Here is a 20,591-nt window from a genome sequence, read left to right as displayed (position 1 = left end):
TAAAATAAAGACTCCACCAAATTGGACAAAGACTTTGATGAAGTGGAGAAATTTTGGTAGGAATCCAACAAATCACTACATGCACAAATCTAACACCTAGATTTTACCCAACAAGAAAAATATTAATTTTCTCTAACAGAGTTTGAAGCAAAATCAACAAATTATCCTAACATAAAAATGAGAAGTGAGAATAAAACTCTTTTTTTGGCATTTTAAGCACTTTTCCAAAATTGACCTTCAAAATCAATTATTTGAATAATTAAATAATCTCCTTGAACTTTTCCAAAATTTTAAACAAAATCAATTCCCATTAAATGGAATCCAACTACTGAAAATTAGTCGATAATTAAAATAAAAACATTGAAAATCCCCAAAATACATTACATAATCATTTAAATAAAATCTTTCTACAAAACTATGGGAACTCTAATACATAGATATTCAGTGGTCTATCACAAGTGCAATATGAATCTAGATTTACTAATCATGTACCAGATAGACAATATATAATACTTAGATGTTTCCAATACAAGAATGATATTATCTCAATATGCAAGGCCAAAGCTACTAGCTCTTGGTGCCACTGTCGAAGATACCAATTCACACTCAATTCTTGTAATTCAAGATGAATGTACCTAGTACATGTTCAGTAAACATGCAAACATCAAGTGTGGATACTCAATATATAAATAATTGAAACACAAACAAACAAAATTCACGTGAAGGAGAACGAGACACCGTGTATATCTTGTAAGCAAGTGACTACGACTCCAATTATCACTTTGTACTAGCACCCATGGGCAATCAAAGCATAGTAGTGGTGTAGTATAACATAACAACATAAAATCATATGATAAAGCATTTAAATTAAAGCATTTAATTAATCATTTCACAATTATTCTAAGAATATATCAATAGAAGAAAACAACTAAAATACCCAACAACATATATGGCATGATATATTATGAAATATCATAAAATCATCTTGATATAACATCCATCATTTTGAATGCAAAATATGTTAGCTAACATCATAAAGTGTCACTATATAGACATGATGAAAATGCCAATAACAACATAATCTAACATATAAATCAACACAGGGCTTGTCCCTTTGGTGAAATGGTGGGGCTTCTTGCCTATAGGGAACCAAGGTTCAAGTCCCCACAGGACCATTCTCTAATGTGGATCTTAATTGAGAATGTTTTCCATTGACCCTTACTGAAATAGTGGGGCTTCTTGCTTGTAGTGCTTATAATCAAGGCTTAATTTTGAGAAACATCTACATTTAATTCTTGCAAATTCTACAATTGTCAAAGAGTGAATGGTGCCCGCATCTATTTTGTCACCCAAGCCTGTGTCCGCAACCCTCTCCACTTCTAGGCTTGATCTCAACTCAGCTTTTGTCTGTGCGACAGCAGCTGTAGCTATTCAAGCTGGGGGACCCAGGTTGATTTTTCCATCGGCTACCCCTGACTCTAACTTCCATGGCTCTACCCTAGTAGGGGTCCATTCTGCCCACCCTAACTCGTCCAGGCAAGAAGCTTGGTAAGATATTACTAATCTTCCAACACCATGAGGCGGAGACACCGTGGAGAGAGTGAATGGTGCCTGCATCTGTTTTATCACCCAAGCCTGTGTCTGCAACCCTCTCCACTTTTAGGCTTGATCTCAACTCAGCTTCTGTCTCTGTGTCAATAGCTATAGCTATTCAAGTTGGGGGACCCAGGTTGATTTTTCCATCAGCTGACCCTAACTCTAACTTACATGGCTCTACCCTAGTAGGGGTCCATTCTGCCCTCCCTAACTCGTCCATTAGGGTTGGGTTACAACTGATTAGTGATCTCTCCACAGTGTCTCCGCCTCATGGTGTTGGAAGATCAGTAATATCTTACGCTGATGTTATTGCTTATGAGGCAGGCATTAGAGGGCAACCTGTGTGTTCAGGGTTCTGAGATTCTATGCCAGTTGCAGTTAGTAACCCAATAATGATTGATTTAGAGCCAGATATTGTTGATGAGGTCTCTGTTTATGTGGATAATCTCTCCTCCAATGTTGATATCTTTCGTTTTAAGGGTTTATGGCCCTCTTTGCCAGAGATGCATGCCTGGATCAACCATGTTTGGAAGCCATTCATTTTAGGTACAGATCAAATATACCCTATTACAAGGGGTTTTTTCATTGTGAAATTTGAAATCATTGAAGATAGAAATGCCATCCTACATCGTGGTTTCTCATGGGGGGAGAAGTTTCCCTTGATAGCTAAACCTTGGTATAAGGAGTTTGACCCATCGATGGAATCTTTTAATAAGATCCCTCTATGGGTCAGGTTGTCGAATCTCCCCCTTCACCTTTGGGTGGATTCTATCTTGGAGGCGGTGGGGGAAGCCCTCGGGGACTTCTTGTTGGTAGATATTGCACCTTCCAATCTGTTTAGGACGATGTATGCTCGTATCCTAGTTGAGATCGACGTCTCCAAGAGACTCCTTGAAATGATTAAGTTAAAATCTTCGCATGGCCCTTGGAACCAACTTTTTGATTATGAGAGCATCCCTTTCTGATGTAGGATATGCCACAAGACTGGCCACCTTGTTGACTGCTACTCTTCTAAAAAATCTAGACTAAAGAAGTCTCCTTCTTGGTGGAAGGGTGTTTTAGATGATCACTACATGGTTCAGAAAGATTCCTTTGTTACAAATGGTGACTCTTCTTAGGACACTTTGGTGGCGGACTCGACTGTTGTTTCTAATGGCATGACTGTCCCTACGGTGGAGACATCTTCTGATCACCCTTGTCTGGCTTCTATCTCTGGCAATTTGATTGTTGTCCCACCTACGGCTTTTTCTCTGGATATTGTTGCCCCATCTCTAGAAGTTATTGATCGTTCTTTTTTTGCAATCCTTTCCCCAGTTGTGGGGGTTTTAGGGGATGGTTGTGGTGTTGCTGACTTTGCTTGGCATAAGGCAGCTTGTTTGGTGGAGGATGGATGGACCATAGATAAAGGAAAACAAGCCCTCTACTCCTTTTGATATGGCTTTACGTTGTCAAAAGTTGGGACCGAAAGGGAAAGCTTGAGTTGTGGTTGTCCCTTTCGTTGGTTTTCCTAGCTCTTTTGGCCTGTTGTTTCTTTGTTATTTGACATGGTAAGGGAGTTATTGTCTATTCCTCTTTTTCTACCATGGGGCTTCAGGTGCCCGTTCAAAACCTGTTTGTGTGGTTGATGAGTATTGTATTATCAACAATGCCACCCTGATCATTGTGTCTTGTTGGGTGACATGTTTCACCTTTGGTCTATAGTTTTGTTTAGTTTGGGCTTCATTGAAAAATTTATGATTTGTAAAGGGTTTCAGGCTCCCTTCAAAACTTGTTCTCCTTAATAAAAAAACATATAAATCAACACTATTTTAGGAACTACAATAAGGTGCAGTAATCAAATGCATCATACAGTGCAACCATTGATCACATCATAAAGGTACTCAAAGAATAACATCATGATGCCATCCAAAACTAGGTAACCACTGGAACATACCTCAACGAAAACCATCAGAACACTTCATAAATCTCATAAGCTAATTACCAATCATAACCATAATAGTCATCTCGGAAAGGACAGGAATCAACTATACAGGGTGCATCTCACAAGGTCACATAAAAGCATAGCATGAGGATAATCGCCACTTTACAAGATCAGCTCAACTAATCCAACATGCACAACAGTACATCTATAGAAGCAACTCAAGGCATATCAAATCAGGTACACAACTAGCCAAAGCACCTTGGTTCACACAAGTTATAATCCATAAATAGTTTATTAATGCAACAACATAAGTCAAATCATCCCAAAGGTGTAGACCACTCAAGGGTCCAACATGATCACACAATAAACTAGAATCATGAAGGTCACATTCATCAGGATGGCATGCAGAATGCAAATGGGAGAAGCTCTATATGAACTCTCCTCCCTTTTATATCATATTTTGAAGGAGTTAGAAATCTTTATTAAATGTCTCTTAACCTTTCATTATATTTAGTTAATTATATTATTTTATATTATACTATTTACTTATTTTAATTCCATTATCATTTATTAATAAATCCAATTTAGAAAGGTAACATATTTTTTACAATATTATTTCTCGTAGTTGATTTTATTTATTTATTCAATCATTGTAATCAATCATTGTAATTTTATTATCATTTAATTGTTCTTTACTCTTAAATCTTATTTTCAATCTTATTTTATGGATAGTACATTATATCATATGTTATTATTCATAGTATAATAATAAACATTTGTTATTATTTTTTATATATTAACACTAGTTTTAATATATAATTTTAATATTTTTATTTATTTAATAATATTTTATTATTTAATTATAATTATAATTATATCTTGAAATGGGGATGTGACAACTCGCCCTTCCTCAAGTTGTTTATCCACGGGCATCTAGATAATTTCTTCTTATGATTCAAAAGATGTGTCTCACTTAGTCCAAATTCTTAGATTGTTCGCATGGCTATGATTGAATATATTTCAATCTACACTAGTTTTCCACATTATTCTTTCATATGAATTATTTTCATATATCCTATTTTAACCTACAAGATGGAAAAATCATGCTTTAATGCACAATGTCTCTACTACTAGTGTTAGCTTGGGATGAGTAGAACCTGCAAAGAAATGTTAGAACTAAACAATAAGAAGCTTTACTATAATATTCTAGGTACAAATACAACCCTAATTCTATCCCCAAAACTTATGGACATCTCCAAATTGAGTTCTCTAACCATTTATATAGAGATGATATCAATCCTAGCACTAGCACTTAGCCATTTATGTAAAGTTGAGCACAATCCCTACACTAACACTATTGGAGTTTGATCTATTATTTCTTTATATTCATTTAATGAACATGTTGTCAAATTGATATAATCACTAAATATCATTATTTTGAAGCGGTGTGTATTTCTATATATATGTGATTACCACACACGTAATTATATATTTACCAACCATCATATACCTATTACATAATAATGTGAATAAAAACTTATAATGTCCTGTATACCTTACACATACCTTTACCCTTTATAAGACTTCCTTGAGCCTCAAGTTGTCTTTGCCAAATGTAAATTTAAATCCTTTGTTAATTAGGAAGAAGTCCTTGTCTTATTGTCTTCCCTTATTCCTTGTTATGATTATTATGTGTTACTCATTTCACATTCAATGGTGATTTATAAATCTTATTTTATTTGTCATCTATGTCCTTCTGAAAAGTATAAACCCTTCATATTCACAATCATTTAAGAAAGTCGCAACACTTCATAGTTACAATATTTTTGAAAAGTCACAACCTTGCAGCATTGCAAGCTTTTGAAAAAGTCTCTTCCTTAGTGTCTTATCATTCATTTTCTTCTTCATTAATCCTTTCTTTAACTTGTCTTCTCCTCTTCTTCCTTCCTTCTTTGTGAAATAAACTTTCCTCTATCTTATAGTATTTATTTGTTTATCTTAAATTTATTATCATTTATTATTGAATCTTATTTAGAAAGGCAAGAAACTTTTTACAATATTTTCTCTTGTAGTTAATTTATTATTTATTTAAATGCATTCATTGTAATTTTATTACTATTTACTTTTATATCTTATTTTGTTGATAATAAATTATATCATATGTTATTATTTATAGTATAATAATAAAATTTTATTACTATTTCTAAAATTTTATATTTTAATATATGATTTTATCATCATTAGTTATTTAATATTTTTATTACTTATTATTAAAATTCTATCTAAAAATGAAGATATGACAGACTATCACTTGAAAATCGATAGGATTGATAAAGAGATTGCTAGTTCACAGTTAGATTCACCAAAATGTGAAGGAAAAAGTACACCAACCTAGAGTCAATAAAAATCTCGAGGGATTGGACCTTTGCTTGTGCCACCTCACTTCTACTAGCACATAGGGCTAAGGATAAACACGTGTTTGAGAGAACCTTAATTAACTAAGGTGTTGAAATGTAAGTAGTTTAAATCAAGTAGAATACTAAATGGAAATGAATGCAAATAATTTAAAGGTATTAAGTGATTAAAGTATTCTAATTATAGAAAATGAAAGAGCTAACTATAGAGAAATGATCGCTGAACTCCATAATCTTACTTCCTTGAAAGCAAATGTGAGCTCAGAATGATAGTGCTAGTGCGAGGGGTATGTGCAATGTGCGTTCATCTTGCACGTATAGAGGACGGCACAAGAGACGATGAGATAATAGAATGCTAAAATAATGCAATACATAATTAGGAACAAAATACTACAACAAAGTATGATGAAAAAGATATCTACCCTCGCAATGTGCGTTCATCTTGCACGTATAGAGGACGGCACAAGAGACGATGAGATAATGGAATGCTAAAATAATGCAATACATAATTAGGAACAAAATACTACAACAAAGTATGATGAAAAAGATATCTACAAACCACGAAGGACGTTACCCTGGAACAGGCGGCTGATGACGTTGGTGATTGAAACATGCTTCTCCATGAAATTTGCACACATGGAAACAACGAAATATGTTGGGTGGTTGTTTGGAAACCTCGCTTAGTCAAGTCCTTGCTCTGGTGTTCCCACCTCCACAAAGCCCGAATAGACACGATAAAACGGCGACAAATGAGCATATTGGAAGGAGAAATAAATTATATATAAATGCTAGAAAAAGATAGTGACTGATATACCATCAAGAACACAAGATATAACAAAGTAAAGAGACTCCCGTCAATGAGATAGAAGCCAATATACTAGCATGAGATACTATGAATGCCAATGGAGTGCCAAGACAACCTATATGAGAGAAATCTGCCCAAAATAGATTAGAGATGTGCAAGAGCTTGAATGAGTGTTAAGAATAGAATATAGAGGACCAAAAGCATGCCCAAAATTAGAGATATATATTGAACCAAATTCGAAATGGCCTTGGTGGGCGGTGGATCTGGGTGTTACACTTTGCAGGGTGGTAGTTTGTAATGCTCCAACAGTAACCTGCACATCTGCAGATTCACAAACTTGTGTGTGTCATACAAATGTCTCCATGACGCACACAATTCGTCCAAGCCACATGGTCAGGACTCAAAACAAGTGATGACAAGATCAAATGGGTGAGCACAAGCAGGTGATGTGGAATTTCACGCCTTAGGCTATGGTAGAGTGATGCTAAATGACAAATTATACTAGGATGCAAATTTGTGACATTGCATTTAGAATATGATTTGTTGATATCGTCGTGTATTGATCTTTAATGTAACCCTCTCCTTGGTATAGACAAGGGTTGCAATAAATGCCTCCTCATTTGAAAACGAGCAACGTGTTGTTAGCCATGAGCTTAGTGTGTTTGGTTTGCAACGTGTAATTGTGCTTTTTGTAATGCTTTTTATTTTTTAGAAAACCTAATCCTTGAATGTCAGTTTGTCAGAACAGTGTGGTCTTTAGTTTCTAGGAAATCGTTTTGGTGGAATTGTAAAGATGGCTTTGATTGGAATGAAATTATTTTTGGTTATGTTTAATCTTTGTCTTTGGTCTTGTTTTCTCTAATAAAATTTTGTGGGGTACCTTGGAGAAGAGGAACAGCAAAGTATCCCAAGGTGCAAAGTATCCCAAGGCAAAGTGAGATGCCTTAGTAAGTTCAATAGTAAACTCGGCTGTTCTGATTTTCTTTGCAAGTGTATACTACAGTGGAGATCCCTAAAGTCAAATTTATCATTCTTTTCAAAGAGGACCTTTTTTTTATAGGTAAGATTTTCAAGAGGACCTGACTGTTGTGCATAAAATATTAGAGATTAAAAGTGTCCACTTCTTTCAACAAGGCGGATATAAACTAAATGAAGAGGAGCTAGCTGTGTTGAAGGATTGTACGGACAGAAAGAAAATCACCAAAACTCCTGAAATATGAGTCAAGGACTAGAAGAAGAAAAATAACCTATTGCGATCCGGAGGATGAGATTAAGCCCCCTATTGGCATTTATGAGTGTTATTATGCTGAGACTAGTTCAAATGTCAAAGGGTCATAAGAATGAACATGTTATGCAATTAAAAATTTTACCCTATGATGTTTGATATTATAGCTAGGGGATATGCAGACTGTATCTTTTTATATGGTAATTATCAGTTTGGACTAATGGAGCACAGCTCCTCCTACTGTAACCTGTTTCATACACTATATACAAATTTAAAAGAAAAAATAAACAATGTCCAGATTTTGTTTCAAATATTGAACAGGAGATTCAATTTTGACCATTATAATAGAACGTGGCAGGCTGTAAATTCAAACAATGCTGCTTTCAAAAAAAACATTAGACATTGTAATAATAATATGTACATTTAAAATTTGGAAGCATAAGGGAAAAAGGTTGTTTACACACCCATTGTAATGATTTTTAGAAAATTAACAGTATTCAAAATAGATAAAAACTAGGATACCTGAATTAAATATCTTTATTACTCTTCTCCATTTTCATCATCGTAATTTCAGGATTCCTAAACCCAAAATGATAGAGAATTTTAGAGGTTGACAACTCTATGTGGCTCCTGGTCAAAATGGCCTTGCCGTTACATTAATGTATCAAAATGATTCATTTTGTTCCAATGCACAAAAGAATGTTTCTAAAAATTGTTGCCAGCATTGCATTTGCATGAATTTGGTGTGATCACTAGTTACTCTGATTTTCGTTTTGCACTGCTTACCTCACAGCCCCACCTTGCCTTTCCATTTATCCTTACAATCCATTAATTTTCTCCACACAACTGGACCATACCAAAGCCTTGTCACAAATCGCATGACACAAATCAACAGGAATATTTAAGCTATCTGCAAGATTTGCGGTCAGAGATCAAGTTTAGGATATTGTCAACTGTTATGATTCATCTTAAACACAGAACTGCAACTCACTTCCCTATACACAACCAAAAAGTACACATCGATAGTGACTCAACTCTTAATGGACGAGAATCCCTTCCCACCTTGCAGAGCATACAAAATTGATCTACATATTAATAGTACAAAGCCACTTATGGTACAGCCAATAGAGTCCCTTCCCACCTTACATAGCCTACAAAAGTGATCTACATATTAATAGTATAAAGCCGCTTATGGCAGAGCCAATTATAGTGCTTTCAATTTTGATAAATCATTACTTGGGTGTTCCTTAGGAGGTTCAAAGTATTTGTAGGATAGAAGTAAAGCTCACTCACGTTGCACTCTCTATATTAGATTCTTAAGTTAATAATTACTTTCTACAACGTTCTAATTCCTTACATAGCCATACACTTGCATGGCATTCAAGTTTAATAGTTGAGATTTGTGTCTCTGAATGTATTACATTTAAAAATTAATGGATGAATCATGCACATAATACTGGTACTGGTGGGTCAACATTAAATTTTTGCAGATCATACAGTTTTCTCACAGGAATAAGCTTATGGACAGGTTATGCCTACATATTCAGAGGTTCCGAACTAAGAAACAAGAATGGTCCATTTTCATAAAGCAAACAATGTATTGATAAGGTAAACTATCACAGAAGCAAAACCACAAGGCATTTATACTAACATAAATTATGATTAACATCTACCTCAAATGACCTCTCCCACCATACCACATGCCCTTAAAAAGAAGTGTGATGTTCAGTGACATAATCCTGCTGGTCATGTATCAACTGCAAATTGATAAGAATTCGTTGATACCTGTTATTATCCTTTATTTGTTTTGAGGGCTATTAGCCTGGAGATTAAAATCATACTAAAACCTGGCCCATAGCAGTAAATTTTAAGGTTTAACTCATTTGTTCTATAAAATGCACTGGTCTAGAAATCAATTGATGTACATTATCATACATAATCATTATTCAGTATTAAAAAATGCTAATAAACCTATTCAGTTACTTTAAGTTGCACTGTATGGTCCAATAAATTTGAAAAGTAGATATAAAATCGATTGTTGCTAAACTTGCAGTCTCCACATGCTAAAGGAAAATTGCTTCAAGCCTTCAAATAAATCATTGTATTTTGTAATAAGTAAACAACAGACTTGAAGTTTAACATTAAATATAATTAGTGAAATAAATATTGCTTAAAATGAATTGTGTTATATTATTTTGAAATGCCAAAATATGTCTAGCATGTGCCTCTTCTTAAGACTTACTGTTACAGATTTGGAGCATGGGAAGAGAAAATTGTTTTCCAAGAAAACAAGATAACTTCAAAAGCCTAAGCTGCTTATACAAATTAACTTGGTGCAACCAATAAAAGTAGATTGCACTTGGGCACAGCTAAATGGAAAGAACCCAACACAATACCAACTATTTTCTAAATGTGCCAAAGAATGCAGAGGAACAGATAAAAATAATCCTTAATAAGCTTCCAAGACTTGTCTGTAAAAGAATTAAATTTACAATTAAAAGAATGTTGACATGTGAATATATCCAACAAGAAATTATGAAGGATAAAGATAAGCGCACTGATATATCTGACAATGAATCATAGAAAATAATGGTATGGCACCAACAAGAGATGTAACACCAATATTTAATGAACGCGGCATTGCTCCAATAAAGGATCAGAGTAATTGACATACTTTTCCCACAGAGATTTGTACCTGATCATTGCCAACTTCAACCATGGCTTCATATTCCCATTATAATGCAAAACTGCAGCACTTTCAATGAGCTGATTATCAACATTGGGATCATATCCCAAGCCTAATACATGCCACCGTCTGTCAAGTGGTTCAGTTATACCATAGAATGTAAGTAAGCCAGGAGGCAAAGTTCCCAATTTCCACAGTGTACGATCTACGTTTTGCTCCTGCCAGTAATGATACCTACTAGTGGCATTGGCTTTCCTCCATGCTACAAGATCAAAAACATTCATCCCAAAGGCCCATCCACAGGCATCTGGATCGAAATGAGATTGAATCTTTGGGTGAGAGAAATTAAGATACTTATGATATCGATGAAAAGTCTCTAGGCAGGTTTCCACTGCCCCGTTAACATTTCCATGCAAATCAATAGAGAAAAGTGGTGTCAAGTCTTTCTGGATAACTACATCATCATCTAAAAATAAAACTTTCTCCAGTGCAGGATATATTTCAGGAATATAGAACCTTAAGTGGTTTAAAACAGAAAGGTACTTAGGATTACGAAATTTAATTGCAGAATTAGTATCTTGGGAACCACTAAAATAGTAACTTTGTGTTTCAGCATTTTGCAGCTGCTTCAAAACAGGGACATATGATGCATTAAACCATGTGAAGTCTTCAACATTCTGTACTTCTATAGCTGCCCCCTTGTACTGATGCAAAGCAAACCAAGCCTGCATAGCTCCAAAATTTATTTCATCTGTGACTACATGAAAAACAAGCAACTCTGGATGATCCGCATTATAGGTAGTAGAGTTTACCACAACCGATGTTGCAAGAACATTATCTGAAAACACACAAAAGTGATACAGATTATTGTCTGTGAACCTTGGAGAATTGTTCTTGGCATTCATATGCTTCTGGAGTTTACGATTGTTAACCCATTGCATTGTTAATCTTATACCCAAACAGTAAAGCCCCTTTGGAACTGCTTCTGCCGCTAACTGTCCAAATGTTGTGCTCTGTACAGTGGCAGCATTTGCACGTTCTTCCAAAGCTTGTATGTGTGCCTTTAGTTTCATAATCATAGTTGCACTGTCATAGTGAATCTCTTTTGCATGAAAGATCAGTCTTGCTAATTCTTGGATGGTAGCCTCTGCTTCCTGCATGGTGACTGGACTTCCTCTTGTGGCTGCTTTAGATAGCAATAATTGGCAATTTCTGATTTGTGCACTCAATTCCCATGCAAATTGCAAATTATTACTTTCTTTCGCAATAACTACATATGCTTTTGCCAGAGCTATCTGATCTCCCAACTGCCTTGTAATGGAGTTTGCACTAATCATCTCTTCTGTGATATTCATTCCTTCAGTCACACTTGTCCTGGTAAATGCATTCCTCTACAAGAAACAAAGACATGACAACATTAACATTAGAATAATACCACATTTGATATACAATAGTTAAAATGAATAACAGTACTGAGTACCAATTCAATCAATTGGACAAGCCAAAGTAACAGAATCTAGTTGGTTCAAATTGTAATGTGTCAGTAGAAGCCAAAAAGACAGCCAGGAGATCGTATGTAATCATTTTTATAAGCTTTTGATATAAGTTCCAATGCATCGTGTTTTTCCCATTACTACTTATTTTCTTTGAAAGATTTTTAAAATTAATGTTAAAAGGCGAAAGATTTAATTCGTGGATCAAGGGCTCTAAGTATCAATGGACGAATCAGACAAGCATGATTTTCTATGAGCACATAAACAATAAAACAGGAATTGGTAAAGGACTCAATAAGTTATATTGAATGCACACATACTGACATCACCAAACACAATAATATTCCACGAAATCATATATTCTATAGATAGAGCATCAGTGTCCCAAAACCAAAAAAGATGTAGACATGTGCAGTCCACTCTGGAACACTTGGATTAGGATCATTCATATTTTAGAATGACTTCAAACAATCCTCATCACACAAAGACAACAAAAACTATAAATGAGATTAAGCCCTTGATATAATGAAAATAGAAGAAAAACAGAAAGAGAATCAAAGAGAGAATCATTAATAATCAAAAAAGAATTGCTACTAGTCCAAATTGAATCAACCTCATATAAGAAAAGTAGGCTCTGAGAAAAGCATCATATTTCCCATACTAGAATTGAGAAATGGAATTCTAAAATTGATTGACCAAGTGGGAATCAGTTTCAAAGACTTGGTGGCAACCATGCTATGTTCTTGGCACAACTGCAGTTTATAGGAAGATTCTAGCTGCCTAAATTTTTCTTGGGCAGTGGTGATTTGCACCTAGGGTGCATTTGAGCATTGATGAAGGAATTTTGCAAAGGGTGATCCCACAATAATGGGTTCCACTTTTTGACCAATTTTGACACTGAAATCAATATTTTTGCAACAAACGTCACGTTCAAGTGACTATATTTCCAAAATTATAAATAATTTCAAGATGACATAAACTAGTGATTTTGAGTACTTTGTTCCTACTTTGTAACCATATTTTTTAATCTAAAAAAAAAATTTATTTATGTCAATTTTTTTTATCTCCTCCAAAAAGTGGTACATAATAAAATTCAATATTTTAAAAAGTGATAGTCCGTTTGACACAACTTTTTTTCTAGAAATGTGTGATGAACCTCCTTATAGCAATATCGTGAGAATGCTCGAAATAACAGAATACAAAGTGATAGCAGAACTCAGAATGAATCTACTGATCGCAGGCCACTTCGAGGGGGTAACCTCCTTTGAGCAAGCTCAATACAATAAATTCGTCCGTGCCCATCAAGGGCCTCAACCTATTCTTATATACTGAGTACGATCTAGAAAAGTAATACTACCTATGCATGTGGGATAATAAAATATACTCACGGGACGACTTACAAAGCATATGCGTCCAACAACACTACTCTAACAAAATAAACAGAAGGAACACATAGGTTCCTAACATCCCCTCTCCCTTAGAAAAAAGCTTTGTCCTCAAAGCTTAAGGTGTGGAAATTGTTGTTGAATCTGAAGAAGGGGTTCCCAGGTAGCATCCTCTAGTTGCATGCCATACCACTGAATCAAGACCTCAGAGATGGAGAGAGAGCGAAGCTGGCGAGTGCGCTGGTCAATGATTGCCACCGGCTCCAGGATAATGGATCCTTCCGTATCCATTTCAGGGAGAGTAGTTTGTGCTCTGACAGTGGTACCCAGAACTTTCTTTAGACAAGAAACATGAAAGACTGGATGAATGCGGGAAGAAGGAGGAAGTTCCAGTTTATAAGCAACTGAACCAATCTTCTGCAGAACCTTATAAGGCCCATAAAATTTTGGGGCCAGCTTATGACGCCCTTTCAGCTTTAGGGAGGATTGTTTGTATGGCTGTAGACGAAGAAAAACCATATCCCCAACTTGAAATGAGCGCTCAGAACGGTGTTGATCTGCTTGCTGTTTCATCCGATTACGGGCCATGTGAAGATTATCCTGTAAGGTACGAAGAATCTGATCCCTGCTGCGGAGAACTATGTCAACTGCCTGGACTGGTGAGCTGTTGGGAGTGTAGGGAAGGAGCACTGGAGGTGTCTGACCATAGACTGCTTCATATGGAGTCATTTTAGAGGCAGTGTGGTAAGAGGTATTGTACCACCATTCAGCTAAAGGGAGCCACTTGGCCCACTGATGTTGCTGTTCGGAAGTGAAGCAACGAAGATAAGTTTCCAAGCATTTATTGACAATTTCAGTTTGACCATCAGTTTGTGGGTGATAGCCCGAACTCATCTTCAGTTTGGTGCCAGTTTTCTGAAACAGTTCAGTCCAAAAATGACTAGTAAAAGTTGCATCACGATCAGAGACAATGGAAGAAGGGAGTCCATGAAGACGAAATATCTGGTCCATGAAGATTTGTGCAACAGAGGAGGCAGTATAGGGGTGGCTGAGGGCACAAAAATGACTATATTTCGAGAGACGATCAACCACAACCAAGATCACTGTCTTGCCACCGGATTTAGGAAGCCCTTCAATGAAATCCATAGAAATATCAGTCCAAATCCGTGTAGGGATGGGCAATGGTTCGAGCAAGCCAGGAAGGAGGGTCGTTTCACCCTTGTGGCGTTGGCAAGTATCACATTCAGCCACCATCTGTTGAATCGTCTGTTTCATCCCTTTCCAAAAGAAGTTTCTCCTTGCTCGCTCATAAGTTTTGAGGAAGCCTGAGTGCCCTGCAGAAGGAGAAGCATGGAGTTCATAAAAAATAGCCTGATGTAGAGCTGGGTTCTGAGGAAGCACTAGCCGACCCTTGTATCGAAGAGAAGCACCATCCCAAGAGTAATGTGATATAGCAGAAGGATTATTGGCTAGCTGGTGAATGATTTGAGATAAAGAAGAGTCACTGTCATAGCCCTGCTGAACAGACGCTAACCAATTGGGAATGGGCATAGAAATAGCGGAAAGGGAAGCTTGATTATCAAATGTGCGAGAAAGAGCATCTGCCACAATATTCTCCTTACCCTTCTTGTAGGTGATCTCATAATCATACCCCATGAGTTTGCTGACCCATTTCTGTTGTGTAGGAGAGGATACCCGTTGTTCCAGGAAGTATTTCAGACTTTGGTGATCGGTTCTGATGCAAAAATGACTCCCTAAGAGGTATGGCCGCCACTTCTGTACAGCATGCAAAATAGCCATCATTTCTTTTTCATAAGTAGAGAGGGCTAGATTCTTACCAGAGAGGGCTTTGCTAGTGAACGCAATAGGATGGTCATCTTGCAGGAGAACAGCACCCAATCCATTGCCGCAAGCATCACTCTCAATAGTGAAGGGTTTGGAAAAATCTGGCATTGCGAGAACAGGTGTACTGCACATAGCCTGTTTCAGTTGTTCAAATGCAGTCTCAGCAACAGGGGTCCAGGAGAAGGCATCCTTTTTTAACAGAGCTGTCAATGGTGCTGCAATTTTCCCGTAATCTTTGACAAACTTGCGGTAGTAGCCAGTCAACCCCAAAAAACCCCGAAGGCTCTTGAGAGTTTTAGGATGCGGCCAAGTTTTCATAGCATCTATTTTTGTAGGATCCACCCGCACTCCATGGTGTGCAACAATATGCCCGAGATACTCCACTTCCTCCTGGCCAAACACACATTTAGATAGTTTTGCACAGAGTTGATGATCAGAGAGAAGTTGCAAGACAAGCTCCAGATGATGGAGATGCTCAGCCCAAGTTTTGCTATATATGAGGATATCATCAAAGAAGACCAGAATGAATTTCCGGAGGTATGGTCGAAATATGTTATTCATCACTGCCTAAAATGTTGAAGGAGCATTCGTGAGGCCAAAGGGCATGACTAAAAATTCATAGTGACCATCATGTGTGCGGAAGGCAGTTTTAGGTATATCCTCCTCATTAACCCGAATTTGATGATACCCAGAACGAAGATCGAACTTGGAGAAAAAATGAGCCTCATAAAGTTCATCAAGAAGTTCATCAACAACTGGAATGGGAAACTTGTCCTTTATAGTGAGATGATTAAGTGCTCGGAAATCAATGCAGAGTCGCCATGACCCATCTTTTTTGCGAACAAGCAGAACTGGAGAAGAAAAGGAACTGGTACTAGGGCGAATAATACCTTGCTTCAGTAAGTCACGGACAAGTATCTCGATTTCGGTCTTCTGATGAAATGGGTAGCGGTAGGGCCTGATGTTGGGCGGAACACTGCCAGGAAGGAGCTGAATACGGTGGTCCTCTGGACGAGAAGGAGGTAATCCCACAGGTTCAGCAAATACACCAGAATACTTGTCCAAAATGTGTTGGAGATCGGCAGGAGTGCTAGAGACTGCTGATGGCTGCATCTGAATGGAATGGAGCTGAGCGATGACACCATGTGAATTCTTCTTAAGAAGTTTTTCCATACGGTGTGAACTGATGATGCTGAGAGACCCTGGTTGTAAGCCTTTCAAAGTGTGTTGGTGCCCCTCGGCTGAAAACTGCATCCAAAGTTCAGCAAAATCCCAGAGAATGGGGCCAAGAGTGCGTAACCATTGGGCACCCAAAACCACATCACAGCCACCTAAGGGTAAGGCAAACATGTCAGAGCGCATGTTATAATCTCCAATAGAGAGACGCACATTGCGACATTTCCCTTTACAAGGTAAAGTGCCCCCATTGGCAATCATGACTTCAAAGCTAGAGCAGGGATGGATAAAGCAATCAGCCTGTTTGGCTATTCGTGGATCAATGAAGTTATGAGTGCTACCAGAATCAATGAGTATAGTAAGAGGGATCTTCTTGAAGAAACCCTGGACCCGCATGGTTTGTGGAGTAGTGACTCCTGCCAAAGCATGGAGAGGTGAAAAAGATAGGGCAAACCCTAAAATTAGATAAATGAGGGATTTAGGGCTTTGATATGTAAAATTTGGGGTTGGGTCGCCAAGGAAGGAAGTATGCGAAATGATATTGCAGACGTTCTGCGGAAGTATGAGCAGAAACAGAAAGCAAACAAGGAAGCTACGACTAAAAAACAGAAAAAATTTTACTCCTTTTTCTTTTTTTTTTTTTTTTTTTTTTTAGTTTTTTTTTTTGAATAGTCGACTTAGAAAAATTCACTCACAGACAAAACAACTGAAAAGAGTTATTGCAATAACAAGAGATATTAGAAGTGAGAGGAACCTGAAGGCCACGACAGAAAAAAAATTTGATGTAATTTCCACCCAGCGAGCCCAAGAGAGTGCTCTGATACCAGATGTGATGAACCTCCTTATAGCAATATCGTGAGAATGCTCGAAATAACAGAATACAAAGTGATAGCAGAACTCAGAATGAATCTACTGATCGCAGGCCACTTCGAGGGGGTAACCTCCTTTGAGCAAGCTCAATACAATAAATTCGTCCGTGCCCATCAAGGGCCTCAACCTATTCTTATATACTGAGTACGATCTAAAAAAGTAATACTACCTATGCATGTGGGATAATAAAATATACTCACGGGACGACTTACAAAGCATATGCGTCCAACAACACTACTCTAACAAAATAAACAGAAGGAACACACAGGTTCCTAACAAAATGATAATGGAGTAATTCTTTCGGCGTTGGATTTGTAACATCAATATCCAGTGTCTGCATTTGGTTTGATTTATTTTTGATGAATATTGTATAGTTTATGAAGTTTTGAAGTGACATGAACCGTAATTCAGACATACGTTCTGTTTGACACAAATAATTTGAAGTCAATTTATCATAAACTATTTTTTTTTTTTGAATAGAAAGGTATCTCAATAAGCCAGTGCCTCCATATTTTTCAAAAAAAATTTGACCTAATTTACTAATTTTCTCGAGGTGTCAAAGTCGGTTGATGTTCAATCGGTAATGAACCTATAATGAGTTAAACTCATATTTGAAAGTCTTAATGATTAAATTATGTAATAAAATTATAGTCATTGGAAAGCTTGCTCCAAGCAGCACATTTTGAAATTTTTTATTTTACAGTAGGAGATCATTCTTCTGCAATATGGCAGTCAAAAGAGCAAAAAAAAAGAAAAAAGAAAAAAAGGTTAAAATTTTTGTGATTTTGCATGTTCGTGCGAACATGGCATTCGCGCGAACACGTTTACCATGTTCGCGTGAATGTATGTTCGCGCGAACATACAAATCATGTTTGCGCGAACATATATATCACATATGTTCGCACGAACATACGAAATATGTTCGCGCTAACATGATTAAAAAAAAAGTTCACGCGAACATATGGTAAACTCAATTTCTCATTTTGCAATTTTTTTCATTTTTGTTCATCCCACTAAAGTGGAACCCATTATTGTGGGTTCACCCCAAAAAGGACAAAATCTTTCTATAAACCTCAGCTGCACCAAGAACATGGCATTGTGTGAAGGTGTAAGTTCTTCTAGACGGAAAATTTCCATCACCTCATCTAATTCAATCATGTTGATGTGAGCCCCTTTCCACTATAACATACAGAACTGAATAATTGGTATTCAAGATAAAACACCAATTCTCCAATTGTCCCTTGAATAAGGATGCTCATATGCTAAACAATGTATCGAGATTGTGTGATCAAATAAGACAACTTCAAGGTTCCTTCTTAAATATGGATGTCAGCAAATTTGTCTCTTGCTAAGAGCATCTACAACCCTATTAGACTTCCCACTCCTGTGTTTCAAAACAAAGGTAAAACTCTGCAAAAAATCAACCTATTTCAAATGTCGTTGATTCAACTTTCCTTGACTCTTCAAATATTGCAAAGTTTGATGATGAATATATATAAAATTGTTAATGTTTTATAGCTTTAGTTGGATAAACCTATGAATAATTATACATGAGATATAATGTGTTTATTATTTTTATTATATATTTGTTATTATATTAATTATATAATTAATGAATAGACATGTCCCTTCAGAAAATGTCTCTTCATAGTCTTATTCTCAATATAAATGATGAGAGATTGTTGTATTTGAAAAGATATAGAAATCACAAACAATGTTATTTCATCTACAGAAATCATTCAGATTTTAACATGGTATCAGAGCAGGATCGTTTCCTCTGTCTGTCATGAGGAAAGAATATAAAAAGTGGATCTAAGAAGACTACAAGCATCTGAAATTAGGCACTCCAAATTAACTTGATACACTGCTGTCAGTTATTACTCTTTCCATTTGAATCTGTTGCACTGAATTATTTGCATTACATATCATTTATGACAATGGAATGGAAGCAATAAATTTGGCTAGTGTTTGATAATATTATTTGGCCAAAACTTATATTATAGTTGTTAGCGGGACCTGTTCCTTTGTGGGCAGCCTTGAATAAAGTCAATATTTACCAAGATTAATGATAAGCTTTCCTGGAGGAAGACCGAAACAACAGCAGATGGCACAATCACGGCAGCTCTCTTATTTTATTTTGCATGATATTGAATCACTGATGAAGAGAGAAATCAGTAACCCTCGATGCATAGAGTAAATGAAGTGGCATGAAGCGTTACAAAGGCTCGACACCGCCAACACAATAAAAATCCAAAATAATAACCTGCAACCACAATTGATAAAATGCCTATTGATGACGTGAGAAGAGAAAGCAATAACAGGTCCAAAGAAATTAGGGCGAAGATAAATAGCTGAAATCATCATCAGCAATAGCTGCCACATAGGACAGTAGAATGATTAGGATTCAATAATGGTTTGATGCCAAGAAAATAGATATGAATATGGATCCAAGATGGCACATGATAAAATGAATAAGCCTGAGGAACATTGATTTCACGACTGCCACTTAATAAACATATCACATGCTGAAACGACAGTGATAGAAAGGGCAGCAGCTCCCAATCAATTGCAAGATTCTTATACAGAGGATAGTAGCAGAATAAATATATAACCAGATTGTCTGTGCAGATAAGTCTAAGGCACTTTAGCACAGTGCATATATAAAAGAGGCCAATTCAAGTCATTTTCACATACAAGCAAAGCAATCTTATCTCTGCCTGTAGCAGCAAACTACATCCCTGTTAGCAACGATTTCATTTTTTTTTCAGAGGAAGGCAGAAAATTTATCTCCTTAATTGGACTGCAAACTGTTTCAAGGTGCTAGAGTGATATACGGATTAGTGGATCAATAATTAGGAGTGGGATAGAATCTTTTGAGAGGCTATAATTGTGGGGGAGGGAGGCAGATTTTCTTCAATGAATCAATTTGGAAGGTGGGGTAAATGCTAGACATTGTGTGAAAGAGAATAATCAGAATTATATTCAAATGAGATTTAAATCTTCTTTAAAATTGAAGTTGATTAAAATTGGAAGGTAATCTGATTTGAATTCTCCAAGGCCAATGGAGAAGGGTCTTTCTGATGATTGCTATAGCCTTATGAAATCTGATTGGTGATTGTGTGAAGGGCTAAGAATGCTTGAGGTTGATTTGGTCAAGCATATTCTGAAAAGTTAA

At 36.5% G+C, this 20,591-nt stretch overlaps 1 protein-coding gene across 3 annotated transcripts in view; it reads right to left on the bottom strand.

The window, feature by feature from the left end:
• Positions 1-10,384: 10,384 nt before the first annotated feature.
• Positions 10,385-20,591, bottom strand: part of LOC149547333 (hexosyltransferase GAUT11-like) — a 115,948-nt gene continuing 105,741 nt past the window's right edge. For all 3 annotated transcript variants that reach the window (XM_089791606.1, XM_089791605.1, XM_089791607.1), the window contains one exon: positions 10,385-12,038. In XM_089791606.1, coding sequence (XP_089647732.1) covers positions 10,587-12,038 — 1,452 coding nt within the window. In that variant the 3' untranslated portion in view covers positions 10,385-10,586. The remainder of the gene's footprint in view (positions 12,039-20,591) is intronic.

Source organism: Cupressus sempervirens, chromosome 7 (genome assembly GCF_028749045.1).
Source record: "Cupressus sempervirens isolate cs-2001-9-10 chromosome 7, ASM2874904v1, whole genome shotgun sequence".
NCBI classification, from domain to species: domain Eukaryota; kingdom Viridiplantae; phylum Streptophyta; class Pinopsida; order Cupressales; family Cupressaceae; genus Cupressus; species Cupressus sempervirens.
The sequence above is the reverse complement of the archived record's forward strand: the minus strand, read 5'-3'. Positions and strand labels throughout refer to the sequence as shown.